At 42.9% G+C, this 15,318-nt stretch overlaps 2 protein-coding genes across 10 annotated transcripts in view; both read left to right on the top strand.

Annotated features, from left to right (window-relative positions):
• Positions 1-9,888, top strand: part of LOC105911953 (ETS-related transcription factor Elf-1-like) — a 13,760-nt gene extending 3,872 nt beyond the window's left edge. Inside the window, exons 1-8 of one of the 8 annotated variants that reach the window (XM_031558892.2) lie at positions 988-1,898; positions 3,082-3,391; positions 3,893-4,043; positions 5,736-5,852; positions 6,219-6,368; positions 6,477-6,551; positions 6,678-6,870; positions 7,122-9,888. In XM_031558892.2, coding sequence (XP_031414752.1) covers positions 3,323-3,391; positions 3,893-4,043; positions 5,736-5,852; positions 6,219-6,368; positions 6,477-6,551; positions 6,678-6,870; positions 7,122-8,319 — 1,953 coding nt within the window. In that variant the 5' untranslated portion in view covers positions 988-1,898; positions 3,082-3,322 and the 3' untranslated portion in view covers positions 8,320-9,888. The other 7 variants (XM_031558893.2, XM_012840861.3, XM_031558891.2 and 4 more) reach the window with 7 other exon arrangements.
• Positions 9,889-12,197: 2,309 nt separating this feature from the next.
• The window catches only part of sugt1 (SGT1 homolog, MIS12 kinetochore complex assembly cochaperone), a 28,387-nt gene continuing 25,266 nt past the window's right edge, over positions 12,198-15,318 (top strand). Inside the window, exons 1-4 of one of the 2 annotated variants that reach the window (XM_031558900.2) lie at positions 12,198-12,466; positions 12,555-12,603; positions 13,184-13,274; positions 13,780-13,849. In XM_031558900.2, the coding sequence (XP_031414760.1) occupies positions 12,453-12,466; positions 12,555-12,603; positions 13,184-13,274; positions 13,780-13,849 (224 nt within the window). In that variant the 5' untranslated portion in view covers positions 12,198-12,452. The remainder of the gene's footprint in view (positions 12,467-12,554; positions 12,604-13,183; positions 13,275-13,779; positions 13,850-15,318) is intronic. The other variant, XM_031558901.2, reaches the window with a different exon arrangement.

Raw genomic sequence — 15,318 nt, 5'->3', positions numbered from 1 at the left:
AAGGCAACTGTTAAAGCCAATACACAAACTCAATGGCCACAGACACATTTATTAGAGAACAAGCAACAAGAATGGCCCAGTCTGTCTGGCAGGATATTGATAGCTGAGTACCCATCTACTTGCCAAACTGGACTGTGATCCTGTTGCTCAACTGGTAGAGCAGGGTGAAAAAAAATACAGTCATGGCTGGATGCCCAGGGAACACATATGCTGAACAAAACTGTATATTTGTACAACACCGCAAGTGGGATTTGGATAAAGGCGACAGCTAGACGACTAAACGTGATTGTGTAAACTGCCAGGGTTGGGGTTAGGGGGTTAACGCTCAGTGTTGAGCTAACGTTAAGTCACGTGACCAGGTGGGGACCTCCGAGGGGGTCCTATGGGGACCTACATCTGCTCAGAGCACAACGCTTTGCAGAGATAGTGCTTCCTGTGTGATAACGGCTTGTTTCTCTGCTCTGTTATTGTCTGCGCCTCACTCAGACCACACCACTTTAATGTATGGTTGTGTGTGTGTGTGTGTGTGTGTGTGTGTGTGTGTGTGTGTGTGTGTGTGGGGGTGTGTGTGTGTGTGTGTGTGTGTGTGTGTGTGGGTGTGCGGGTGATTACATGTTTATATATGTGTGTAGGTCTTGTAGCATAGTTTCAGGTGACTGAATACAGATGACCGTTTTACAATCTAATTTCCATGCAGTCTTTCCACAGACTTATTTTTGCACCATTCTAAGACTCTCTATCATATGGGATTTTATCACTGTCATTAGTTTGTCTTGAGTGGGTGAATAGGACAGCAGTTATCTTTCTACTTCAGTTGTGTCTTGTCTCTTCTCCTTAGGCTATAGTAAACATACTGCTTGTAGCAGTCGCAGCAGCAGCAGACGGCCGCTGTAAGACACTCCGGTAAACCCCAGGGACTGAGCTTAGTTTCGCTAGGGCCTGCGCTTCTCTCTCTCTCCCTTTCTCTCTCTTTCTCCCTTTCGCTCTCTCTCTCCCTTTCGCTCTCTTTCTCTCTGTCTCACCACCACACTGGGAGTTTAAAAGCAGCTCCTCTTCAGTGAATATGTGCTGGGGAACTTCAGATAGACGCTGGGCGACCACCACTCATCTATGATGTCAAAGAATAACCGTTTTACAACGTTTTATGGAAATGTATAACTGCCGAGGAATCATCTTAATTAGCTGCCACTCACCAGTGTATGTGGTGGTTTATATGTCTCTTCCTGAGAGACAAAAATAAGCAAAAATCTCCCTAGTCAACAAGACCTGCCTACGCTATAGCAAAAGGAGCTTTTATTTTTGGCCTTCAACTGAAGATTTACACATAATATTTCCACAAAGACATAATTAACGACATAAATACACTGGAATACATAAGTATACTGGAGGAGTACAGCACAATTTTGTATCGTAACGGTCTCAATTATTGACAATATTGTCTGTAACTAGTATGGTAACCAAATACCCGTGAGAAGATTAGATCAAAACAAAGTCTGAATCAGTGGTAGAGGTACAGTATCAAAGGCTCCTAATGCTAATGTAGAAAGGTCTGACTCTGAAGGGTTAATTGTGCCGACACTGTAAAACAGGCTCAGATAGGCGTGCTCTCAGGTGAGCTGTAGCAGTAGGCTGGTTGTCAAGGTGAGGTCACCATGCTTACGTTCTGTAACCCGACACCACAGGAGGGAGTGGTGAGCCAGAGAGGAATGGGGGAGAGCAGGTAGGAGATAAAAGACCGCGAGAAAGTTTGCTTCTGACAACATAAACACAAGCAAGGCAAGAAGGACGAAAAATAGACAACTGGATGGTCTGGTACAACCTAAAACAAAACAGCAGTCATTGGTAACTCAGGATTTTCATCAGGCAGTACCCCAAACGTCGTAAATGCTCGTGATGAGGTGAGTGGCATTTATACAGCAGGCGTACTGACCTCACCATGGTCAACAGGGAAAGCATTAACAACTCCTAAGTGTATGACAGACTATGTATTCCTTATTGAATTCCTATGTCTATGGATGATGTATTCTTGTTGGTTGGATGGGATAAGATAAGCACTGAAAAAATGCACTGAGACCTCTGCTGGTAGGCCTCCAGTTAGCATAATGGTTGCTGGGTAAGCTCTGTCTTTTTAGGATTTTGATGTGATTTGTCAGTCTGACGATGGGAATGGCTTACTCAGAGGAATGTGCTGTAATCTTCAAGTTGGAAGAGGAGACAGACAACAGAGAGCCTGGTGCTCGACCTCAGCTATGACAAACACCAAAGAAATGTCTTACGATTGATCTACAAAACATCATTGAAGACAAAAGAACTGACAGCAAAAAACACACCCTCAACTTCGTTGGAATCTAAAGGGCATTTCTTGTTTTGTATTATATCACAGCCCTGGAGCAAAGCAGTCGTTTGCGACTCACAACAAGTACTCCTTGCGCCACAAACAGCCATAAACAGAAGCCCCTCCACCCCAACACACACACACACACACGCACGCATACACACACACACACACACACACACCTCAGTCAAAGAGGAGCTGACATTTTGCCGGAGTCTGGCCTGCCTGACCACAGCTGCACCCCCTACTCGCTTCCCCCCCCCCTCTGACGTCACTAAGAGACTTCCTTCCTCTTTTCTCGTGTGCTGTGTCTATGAGCCAGATAAGCAACAAGAGAGCAAAAGAGTGTGTGTGTGTGAGAGAGAGCGCGCAAAAAAGAAATGGAGGGCGAGAACAAATAGTGTTTACAGAGCCCTGCGGAAAAGCACAGCACAGAGATAAGGTAAAGAGCGATGGGGGAGGGGGTTTGCGGGGGTAAAAAAGAATCGCTCGGCAGAAAGAGTGGTTGCTGCTGGGCTTTTGACAGTTTTATTCTGGTTTGCGTGTCTGAACCATTCTGTGTATATATGCTCTGCGAAGCCTGACACATCTCCTTGATGTGCAATTTCAAAGCGCTTATCATTGGATGTGTGCTTGAGACATTTGCCTGTTTAAACACCCTAAGTCGGGCACAATGCTGTAGTCGCTCCATGGTGGACTGTTGTTTGTGTGTGCGTAATGGCTGTCTTCTGTGTGTGTTCTCACAGGTTCTAACTGCACTCCCCACCTCTTATCATCTGTTCCACTTTTGAGAGGGAAATACTTGACAAACAAAATCTATGGATTGTAAACAGTTTTGCTCCAGCGGAAGATTTCGTGAAGCGTCTCATTGCAACAGGCTCCTGAGGCCTTGGATGTAGGGTGTGGAAACTCTGGTTGAGGTATGCTGCATGCCTAAGAGGCCCACTGCAATGACACATTGAGCGCCCCCCACCCCCCCACCCCAATATGGCAGCCTTGGCTCAGGACGCTGAGCTAGACAGAGAAATGGTTGGCAACACAGAACACTTTCAGCAGGTAAGCATGAATCTGAGATATCTGCTTTCAACTACCCAACTGCCTTTCTACCTACAACTTCAATTCAATTCGATCTTATTTATATAAACGTCAGGCCTTTTTCAGGGAGCAAGGCTTAGAGATCTGAATGTAACACTTATGTTGTATACTACTTTTTAATTTTGTTTGTTTTCACTGAAACACATTAGCATGCTCCAACAAATGAGCAATATGTTTCCCAAACAGTTACAGATTGGTAACAGCTGGTATTGATTATAATAGGGCTTCCTCCTGATTAAGTATGTATGTGTTTATGTGCTTGTTTGTGGTGTGTGTGTGTGTGTGTGTGTGTGTGTGTGTGTGTGTGTGTGTGTGTGTGTGTGTCTGTGTGTGTGTCTGTGTGTGTGTCTGTGTCTGTGTGTGTGTGTGTGTGTGTGTGTGTGTGTGTGTGTGTGTGTGTGTGTGTGTGTGTGTGTGTGTGTGTGTGTGTGTGTGTGTGTGTGTGTGTGTGTATGTCTGCAGCTTGTGGATCCTACTGCTTTCCCTGCTGTGATTGTGGAGCAGGTGCCACACTCCCATCTGCTCGGCTACTCAGGTCTGGTGTGTGAACAGCAGCTCACCCATGCTCACCTGGGAACTCTCGATCAGGACACAGAGGATGTTCCCTACTCAGGTGCGTAGCGTTACTTCCTGTCTGAAATAGAATAGAAGATATTCAAATTTATTTAGCTTTTGGCAGTGCTATCGTGCATTTGACTGTATTGTATTTGTGTGTGACAATGAGAAAACACCTGGAGGTTGATGCCATGTTCTGGTTCTCGATTTTTTTAATAGGTTCCACCTAAGGTGTCTGTTGTCTTGTCCAACGCTTGTTGATTTTATTTTTTAAAGCTGTATTGCAACTTGATATAGCCTACTGAATGCAGACTCAACAATTCTGATCTGCCTTCAGGCTTACACAACAATAATGCAGTGATTGGGTGGAAAAGGTTATGAACAACCATGCCCACCTTTCAGTTTCTTGAGCCATATGACCATCTCTTTTTGGTTGTAAATTGAAAAGTAGAAGCATCAAACTCACTGGGCTAAAGGATGCAAAGATGCAAATGTGTGTGCTCGGACAGCAAGCCTCAAGGGCAGAGCCTACATGCTTTAAAGGGTCGTTTTCAGAAAAACTAAATACTTGTTTTCAGACAAATAGCCTAAAAGACTAGTTTATAGTTGTTGTAGACAAGCTCAATGATCCCATCTCTTATAGCCAAACCTTACTGGCCACAAGGCTGTCTCTTCGTACAAATATACCTCAGCCAAGGCCTCAATCCTTAGGTGTGCCTGTCATTTATTTCTGCATTGGAGTAAATAAAAAAATTAAACTATTTCATGCTGTAATTTGATAGTGACAGGAACAACCATGTTTTAAAGGTAACTATTGTTGGTTATGTCAAAGGGGAACAAAGGGTGTTGCAGAGGTGTAAATATTTGTTTGCAACAAATTCTCGGCTTTTAATAATGGCTGTCTTCGCCAAGGGCCTCACCTGTGCAAACAGCCGTTGGGATACATTCCCCTTTGTGGAAGTTTGTGTGCTAGAACAGTATAGACCCCACCCCTCTCCCTTCGCACATGGACCAGGGAAGTGAGATAGAACATAATATTGACGTCAGTCGGGAGCCAGCTGGACCAACTCGAAACGTCGTGACTAGATTTCCAACATCCTTCACTTGACAAGGAATCTGTCGTTTCCGTCCAAACTTCATATAAAACTGCACTGCTTTGAGGTCCCCCCGTTCTTCGGAAGTAAGTTTCAGGCCTGGTGACAAACAGACTCTAATGCTAACAGGTTAGCTGTGCTAGCGCGTAGCCAGTAGGGTGTCGATGCGTCATAGCAGCCATCGAAGTTGTTAAAATTCCGGCGTTTGACCCATACTTCGACAGAGAATGTAGTTTATTTCGCCTCTGTGCCCACTGCAATCAAGCACTGCGCATATTTTTGACGAAAATGTGTACTTTGTGTAACTTACCTGCCCTTGTTGCATCAACTGGCTAACTGTTTACATCTGAGGGCACCAGCGGTGTAACCTATTAAGTCAGATTATAGAGCGCTTAGATATGAACCACACACGGAGTGACTTCAGATGGTGGCATGTGGGTGAACAAGTTTGGATGCAGGTTATGGAATACAATGTGTAACTTCTCTGTCAAGCATTTATTTTTTAAATCTCTTGTGTAAAGTGCTGTTCGCCCACGTCTGACTTTGCGTGCCTAGATAAACTTGCCCTTTGGATTTAAAATTAACTGTAGGAAAGGCTGAAACACGCCTTTTTATGTTCTTTACTAAGAGTTCGCCTCGTTGTTTTCTTGCTGCAGTGGACGCTTTTCAGAGTGGGGAGGAAGACACTATGGAGACCATAGAAGCTGCTGAAGCCTTGCTCAACATGGACTCCCCTTCCTCACTCAGCCTCACCCTGGATGAGAAACACCTCTGTGAGTCACAGTCTGGATTGTTTAGGGCCGTCTCCCCCTGGGGGGAAAGAAAAACGGAACAAAAATCATCACCCTTCTAAATCTACCATCCTTTTTGGATTAATTATATGAATGCATGCTAGTCATCATCTACTCGTGAAGAGTAGACCACCCCCTTTGAGTGTTTATTTATTTTGAAATAAATGAACCGCTGAACTCTATCTCTACTTTATCTGAAATTCTATCTGGACTGACATGATTGGTCACCTATAACAAGAAACGAAAACATCTTTTCACTGTTACCATAAACCTGTCATGGCTAAATGTGTTGAAGAGCATAACCCTGTATGTCTTGCATGCCCACGAGCCTTTGCGATTTCTCTGCAGCACACGTTTTCCTAAGCGATGTCTTCGCCACTCCACTTAACCATGTGTCCCTCCTGTCAGACGGTCTCCAGGGGCAACCACAGTGGCAACTTCAGCTTCAGCGGGACGTTGAGGTCGAAACGGTCACTCAGCAGCCAAAGACCAAAAAAGGTGCCCCGAACAAGACCCACTGTTCAAGACCCACTGTGACAAACTGTAAATTCATTAAAAGCAAACTAAACACTAAGTGGATAAATATTGTGATTCCTGTTTCAACAGGAAGAAAACCAAAGCGCCAGAGAACGGGCTCCCCCATACCAGATATTAACATAAAGAAAAGCAAAGATGGCAGAGGTATATAGCTTTCTTTTCTCTGTTGGCCAATAATGTGTAATAAGAGAGAACCACAAATACAGTGACATCACACATATCACACCAGCTTGCTTTTGTTTAATGGAATTGCTTTCTTTGTTGCCGCAGGAAATACATTGTACCTCTGGGAGTTCTTAATGGCTTTACTGCAGGACAGGAATGCCTGTCCAAGGTACATAAAGTGGACCAACAGGGAGAAGGGCATCTTTAAACTGGTGGACTCCAAAGCAGTGTCCCAGCTCTGGGGAAAGCACAAAAACAAGCCGGACATGAACTATGAAACAATGGGCAGGGCCCTGAGGTACGTCACATAGGATGATGTTATCAGTGTTAAATCTCAAGTTCTCTGGTACAATAATCATTTAAGTTTAGAAAGGGAGGATAGATTTAGCATTGCCTTAATAAGGGTTAGTAGTGAAGTGTAGCAGCAACAAACTAACAGATAAGTATCAGTCAAATGTACTCATAGCAGGTGCAACCCTCTCCGCTTTGGTGTTCCAGAAATCTATGTTGGAGAAACCCTATACCGATATCTGTTGCTTGTTTTTGCAGATACTACTACCAGCGTGGGATACTGAATAAAGTGGAGGGCCAGAGGCTGGTCTACCAGTTTGCTGAGCTGCCTAAAGACATGGTGTACATCGCAGACGATGATGGCGATAGAGGAGGAGGAGGAGGAGGAGGAGGAGAAGAAGGAGGAGGAGACGACAATGACATGCAGCATGAGGTTGATCATGATGATGATGATGATGATGACGACGACGATGTTGACGAAGGTGTTAGTGGTGATTCTGAAGACGATGTGGATGATGAGGAACCCTCAAGCGACCCGGAGTCTGTTAAGAAATCCACTGTTATTACTTCTTCAAGACTGTCCAGTCCTGCCACAAAGCCATCCGCCAGAGGGGCTAAGGCCCCTGCGACTCGTCGCAGGGCCATGAACGGAGGGCAGCGGGCTCACAAACCAGAGAGCGGAACCGGCGCTAACAAGAAGGGCCGGGCCCTAGGTCTCATCCAGCAGCAGCACCTGCCCATCGTCTCTGCGGAAATGCTGCAGACCCTGCAGAACGTGCGGTCACTGCAGCCCGGTCGCCATGGTTCTGTTTTCCGCACGGCACAGCTCCTGGGGAGCCTCCGCCAGAAGCAGGACAACAGCGTCCCCGAGCAGGGAACCCTGATACAGACCCAGACCCAGGCCCAATCCCTGCCAGGCACCCAGACAGAGCACCCTACAACTCAGATCGTCACGCTGCAGCTCGTCCCCGTCACGCCCTCCATAGACGCCAACGGGACGCTAATTGGCGCACCGCAGCTCCTTATGCAGCAGGTGCCGTCCAGCGAGCAGCTGACACTCATGCTGGAGAGCATGGGAGGGGAGCAATCGGCAGACTTGCTCCAAACAGAAACCCCCGTCCAAGTAATGCCCGACGGCACACCAGCCACGTCACTAGGCCCCGCCACAACAACCTTAACGCTTGTTGGTGCTGCCGGGCAACAGTTGGTCTCCCAACCTTCAGGCACTGTCATTCACTCGGTTGTCACAGCAACAGACCCAGAGAAGAACCTTTTGTCTGATGACTACGAGAACAGGGAAGACCAAGGAGGTCCGTTAGCCACGGAGATGACCTTTGATGCCCCCCAGGAGACGGAGGGAGGGGAGGACTTTGAAAACCAGCTGAAAATGAAGATGGAGCCGCTCAGCATCATGATCATCAATGATTCCTGGGTGGGCTTCAACTCCAATATCTGAGCTGCTGAAGACTGAAGGCCAGAAAGAAGCAAATCCTTCTTTGAAAATGAAATCCAGGGAATACTGTTGGTTTAATGGACCAGAGAAGCTCACGGAACATGGGGCTTTGTGAAAAAAATCTTTTGTTCTGTGTCTCTATTTTCGTTTTTATATTTTCCTAAGAAAATAACATGCACTGGAATGTTTCTCCAAATGTACTCTGTACTTTCTGCCTTTATAATAATGCAATTGTGTCATGCCTAATATCTTGAATCCTTGAACAAACCACAGTTGTCTTGTAGTGTAAAGTACTCTTAACCACACACAGGTGGCCTAACATTGAAAATACTGTCAGCTTTCCCCAAAGATACATTTTGGTGACTTTATAATTACACTGTGCCTCCAATGCAAGAAATAACATTTTTGTTCCATGGTAACTGTTGAATGCAGTGAATGCAGGAAGGGAAAAAACAAGCCATAGAGCTGAGCAGCCTTGTGTAATAACAGTGGATAAAGCCATAATCATTCAATCGCTATAGAAACCTGACACAGATTAGACCAAATATATATATATAAAAAAAAAAAGTTCTATAACACAATGGACCACCCGTCTGTGAAACAGACAAAGGAATGCATGTGTAAAAGAACAGAAGGACATTCTGTGGAATGTTTTCCAGATAGGCCAGAATGTTGCTCACGGATGATTCACAGGAGCGACTGGATAGGATGGTTTCATTAGTACTGCACTATGTGAAAAGGGTCACACCAAAGGTCCTGAATGATTACATGTTGCTGGTGCCTTGTGTCAGTCTTGGTACAACAGTTGTTTGTCTAACAAACAATATTTACAAAAATGATATTTTTTTTGTATGGTTTTGTTTCTGTTTAATTTTTTAAACTTTCCCCTCAGGGAGACAAAGCTCTGAAATAAAGCAAGAGCGTTTTGCAGCCTTGGAATCGTCATACTAACATCATGCAAAACTGGTAGTTTGCGAACCTTACTTTGTACTAGTACATTGATGGCCCTATCTGGATGTGCTTTCCAGTTGACAGTGTAATAGCATGCCACCAGGAAGTGCTTGATCCCAGCATGCACTAGGGGTGGCACATAATGCCTTCTCGGTGCCTCATTGGAATTTCTGTATTTATTGCCTAAAGTCTGTCATCTCTTGTGACCTATGCAAAAATAACATGCCTCACTGTCCTGCACCCTATGCTTTGTATTTATGTCATAAATGATGTGTGATTTTTATCCTATTCATTTATTTCCATTATATTCATGCTGACCTCTTCACAAGTACACGGAAATCATTTGGTGTGCAAAGGCCATTCATTTACATTCCTGCCCTCATGAAAACAGCCTATTGCGTTGTATTTTTCCTATGCTCTTTGAGTATGTGTGATGTTGTCCACAAAATCATTGTAGAAACTAAAATGACAAATATATTGTACAATCCAAATAACAGAAGCTTTGTTTTATACTGGTATATTATCTGAAGTTTCATACATTTTATTGAGTAGAATTAGATACATTGATGACATGTATGCCTTCTATTTGTATTTATGAAATAAAATTTACATTTTCACAAATGTGCCATATTCAGTGACATTAAATGTGACCTCTTACGAACAAAAAACATACATTTTCAATGATTCTTGGTCATTACTTGAACTGCATGTCTTGTAGAAAAGACTGTATACCGTTAGATGTAAAAGGGACAAAGAAGCTGCTTTCTTTCGTAGCATGGGCACCTACATCTCTTATGTTCTTTCTAGGGTGGCTGTGTTTACCTGTGCATTCTCTATTTCAGCCTGTAGAAAGTCATACACATTGGCTCGCAAAAGTATTCAACCCCCCTGAAAGTCATCACCAGTTTCTATTTACAAAAGATATATTTTCCCATATATTGTCATTGTGAGCATGGATGCTGTGTAGTATATTTCTAAAGGCTAAATAAGTAATTTGTCTACTAAAATAAAAAAAAATGAATTAACAACTAAAACAAATTCTGCTTGCATAAGTATTCAACCTCTACATTAATACTTGGTGGAGAACCCCTTTTGCTGCAATAACAGCCTTAAGTACTTTGCACATTGTTCCGCTGTATTTCTCCCCATTCGTTTTGGCGGAATTCATGTAGAACATCTAAGATGATGGGATGGCGATCCTGGACCGTGGCGCCACAGATTGTCATAGAATTTTGATCAGAGCTTTGATTGAGTCATTCTAGAATGTCCACTGTTTTTGAGCCACTCCAGTGTTGCTTTAGCTTTGTGCTTAGGGTAACTGTCCAACTGGCAGGTAATCCATCTCTCAAGCTTCAGTTTTACAACAGGCTGCAACTGGTTTTCTTGTGATATTGTGTAGATTTTATTTTCATTCATCCTCCCTTCAATTCCAGTTTTCCGAGAAATATCTCCACAGCATAAGGTTTCAACTGCCATATTTCATGATTGGGATGGTGAGGCACTGACAGCACTGATAGATTTATGCCACATATGGCCAAAAAGCTGTGTTTTGGTGTCATGAACTTTCCGACACAGATTTTTCGGGGTGATATGATATGTGGACAGTGCTAGCCTCTGTCACCGTTAATATCTCCCTTTGATGCTTGGTTTAGGGGACAGGCTTTTCTACAAAGCATCAGGGTGATGCAACTTCCACTTTATTCATATGGATCCAATGGTGCTCAATAGGACATCAAACCACTTGAATATTTCCATGTAGTATTTTCCTCACTGAAGCATTTAAATAACCATGTCTCTTTAGTCTTCATTCCGTCTGTTATTCAACAACCTGGCTGACGACCCTTAGACAGAGCGATTTTTAGATCCAGAAGGAGCTCTACTTTAAGCGCTCATAGGTAGTGCCTAATTATGGTCAACTGTGGTCAAATAAGTAGTACCTCTGTATCATTTGTGAATAATTTGTCATCTTCCTTACTCTGGATCTCGAAAGCACAGGGATCTGAAAACTGAATGTAACTCGTATTTCAGTTTTTAAATGTATTTATTTTTTAACATTAGCAGACTAATAATTGGTTTTGCCTTTAGAAATATACTATATAATATAAATACACTCAAAGCAAATTGTGTCTATGTATGCCATATGAAATGTGCTACATAAATAAACTTGACTTGACTTAAAGTTTAAATGTTTCAATCAAAAATACCGATTGGGAAATGATGTGTAAGTATTTTTTGAAATTGTGAAAATGGTGATGATCTTCAAGGGATGTTGAATACATCTGCAAGCCACTGGAAATATTCCATAACGAACCACATCCTCTGTGAGTACATTCAGTAACTTTGAGTACCTAAATAAACTTTGCATCTGCAGCACAATTTCAAGAAAAGCAATAAACATAAACTTGTAAGCCAGGCATGCCTGAGAAACTTATTAACCACTCCTGTTATGTCACCACATGCCAATGCCTGAGTGAAGCTTGGAATCTAGGACAGGACAGATGTAATTCATCAATAGAGATGAGATTACCTAACACAAACCATTATTTTATGACTTGTGCCATGCAGAAGAAGTAAGTAAGAGGTAGCCAGAACCTGATTTGAGTGGCATTTGGCTCTCTACTTGGAAACATGCTGACCTGGCATAAGATAAACAAGGCATAACAAAGTCTCAGTTGCAAAAATGTGCGTAGTTGCAAAGTTGGTTGACCTCCAATGATACCGGTTGTTTGCTTATGCCCTAACCTCTTCCAGTCCAGTAATCTCTGTGCTAGAAATTTATGAATTTGACAAGACACTTGGCTGTAAAATGCCAAAAAGAATAGACCTATATTAACGTGTATTCTTTTGAATCCACAAAATCAGAGTTTTTAAGATGTGGAGTCAGTAAATAACAAATGTTTACTTGTCTGGCCTAGTCATGTGTCATTCTGTCGCTTTTCGGTAGCTTACATTCAGCGTTCACTGTCGTCAGAACACTCAAGCCTCCCATTCACTAGGTGGTAGGCTACTGAACCTCAAGCCTTTTGCTTGCTGTCACTGTTGACTCCTGCCGTTTCCAGTAGGTTAGCTATGTTGGAAACGAAAGTTCCATCCCCAGCTAGCTGAAACGACAACCCGGACGCTTCATCATATTTCCCTTATCTAGAACTTTCTAGACGTCAGGTGGAAGAAACAGTCGCTCAATAATGGCAAACGAGAGGTAGGACGCCACTTTGTCTAGACATTTTAACGAAAACGGGATCCCTCTCCTTGTTCATTATTTAATGTTCTGTGATTTGTCATTGCAGGAGTTTTCCTGATACTTTCATAAACGAGGATCCACAGAAAGCTCTGGAGGTAAACAAACCACCACCGTTAACTGCTGGCTAGTAGGCTAGCTGAATGTCCAGCAGAAAACGACAACCTTTTTTAATCTTTGTTCATTATATGTAGGCAGAGATACTCTTGCGATGTCTGTTTAACGCTTCCACGTCTTATTTAGGAGCCAGATAAACTGTTAGCCAGTGCAGAATATGACATGATCTGTGTAACAATACAAGCAAACTTGCTAGCTTGAATAGTCTTCTTGCTCGCAAACTAACGTTAAATGCTGGCTAGGTAACTGACGTTTTAAGCTAGCTATCTAGGATAGATAGCTAGCCTTATCACAGAGCTAACTGGTTCTTGTCAAATAGCAACAAGCTGTAGCGAGCTAGTTAGCTTTTAGCCAGCCAGCTAAGTAACATGTAACCGTACCTAAGTTGATGGTTTAGTCAGATTGTTGGTTAATTGTAATGAACTAACCGTGTCAGTTAGCTAGTTAACTGATTGTTAGCATAACGCTATAACGTTGGCAAGCTATACACATCACATATTGACTCAGATTTAGTGAGCTAGCTAAAAGTCACTAGCCAACTGGCATCCTCTCTCTCTTCAGGAACTCAACGGGGCTTTGGAGGAATCGTCTAATAATGCTGAATGGCTCTGTCAACGAGCTTACGCCCACATTCTGCTTAAAAATTATAGTCGTAAGTAATGTTTGATATACTATTTACAACCACATATACACTTAACTGTTATTAATGGATGTTGGAAAAAGCTGTCTCCAACTTCCATTCTGACTTGGTAACTGTTATTGCCTTTCCCTCATCTAGACAAACATATCCTTTGGCTTTATGGGTTTTAGATGAAACTTGTGTGCATGTATTAGAAATACCCGTGTATGAGAAACAGCCTTTGAAACCTTCTAGGAGAGTCTTTGTAAAAGTGTATGGTTTGTCTTACAGCTGGGGCATCCTTATTTGCACAGTTCATTTTGAAATAGTTTGCTGCCACTGTCAGATCTTCTTAGTGTTCACTTTAGGGCCTTTTATGCAATAGGGACCACCTATTGGTCACCACACTTCTTCACTCCAGCCATGAATGTGGTCTGATACAAAACCAAACCACCAACTGCATGCATAGATAAATGGTGAAACTGGGTTATCTCAGTTGTAACCGACTGTGTCACTGTTTGTTATTGTCTTTCTGCAGGTGCAGCAGATGATGCCAAAACAGCCCAGCAGCTTCAGCCAGGTCTAGCCCTCGCCTTTCTGAGAACCGGGTGGGTGGAACGTTTTATATGATCATTGCAAAACATTCATGTTGCCAACCAGGCCCGTCGCCAGGGTCTAGTGATTGATGGGGCAGTTAAAAATGACGAGGGGGGAAATCTTTTTATAGTAAAGGAGTAGGTTGTCATCCTGCTATGCCTATTTCGGCACTTTTTGTCATCCTGCGAGTGGCAATTTAAAGGCATTTTGACTAGATGCAAACAATTCCCTACCTTATCGTTTCCATGTGATTGTGCGTCATAGCCATACTATGAAATGGATATCTTTGGAGCAGATTGCCAGGTCACTACCTAAAATTAGTCTAGTGGTAGGTTTAATTAATTAAATAGATTTAACCATGCAATAGCCTCTGAAAGGCTAAATAACAACAACACAAAGGTTACTTATCCAAAAGCAAATATTACCTTTATTTATCTGAGTGTCCTTGCACGATTTAGGGAATCTGAGCAATCGGAACGTAGGTGTACAAGATGCAAAATGTATGAACGAATCTAACCACTGAGAGGTGACTGTTGAAATCAACAAAATAATAGCCAACAGTGTGTCAGTGTCATGAAGTAAAAACAAAGAGTTTTTTTTTAGGGGTCCCTGTGGGCTCTATTCTGACCTTGCTTACCGCTGGGGTAACATCTTCTGCGGCTGGTGAAGCTAACAGATTAAGTTCGGGTTCGGCGATATAATTGCTGTTGCAGGGGCTACTGGCCACAGCTGGTGTCTTTATGTGTTTTGTTTTTTCTTACAAAGCCACGTTTCTGATATCCATCCTTATTTCTAAACTGCTTTTTGGCTAAGCAAACAAGCTATGTAACAAGATGGCAAAAGTTAAACTACCTATTTAGCAAACCAAATAGCTTTAGTGTGAATGTTTACATTTTTTGAAATCACATTGCATGCAGTGATGTTAAATCTAATAAATAAATCAACAAAGTCTATGGTTCTGAAATGACCACTATTTTTCAGAACCATGTTTGAATGCTGTGTGCAATGGGCTAAGAGCCTGGATCAGATAACAAGCTTCAAATATTTCATGGGGGAAAACCTCAAAGAAGGTGTTTCATTCTCTATGACTGTATGTATCTCGTCCAATATTTAAGTTTTTGCTATTTTTCTATAAGCTACACATAAAACTTAAACTGGGTTGGCAGAAAATACAACTGAGGGGGCAAAGCCCATTGGTTCGAGTCAGGTTAGGGCTAGACCCCTCCTAAAGTCTGCTGCTATGTGTCAGGGAGTGAGGTTTACTAACTGCACAGCACTGTACCCGTTGGCTAGCGTTACACTCACTCCCCTAAACCTCACTCCCAATCAAAGTCACAGCACCAATTAAACCTGTGTTGTGTGGAAAAGCACAGTCCCGCAACAGACTCAAACTCACAACCTCGGACATGGGAGGTAGGCATGCTAGCAAGGAGGCTAAAACACATGGGTCTTAACATCTGCCGCTAACACGTCTCTTAAT

Source organism: Clupea harengus, chromosome 21 (assembly GCF_900700415.2).
Source record: "Clupea harengus chromosome 21, Ch_v2.0.2, whole genome shotgun sequence".
NCBI lineage: Eukaryota > Metazoa > Chordata > Actinopteri > Clupeiformes > Clupeidae > Clupea > Clupea harengus.
Note: the sequence above shows the minus strand (reverse complement) of the source record. Positions and strands in the feature narration are given on the sequence as shown.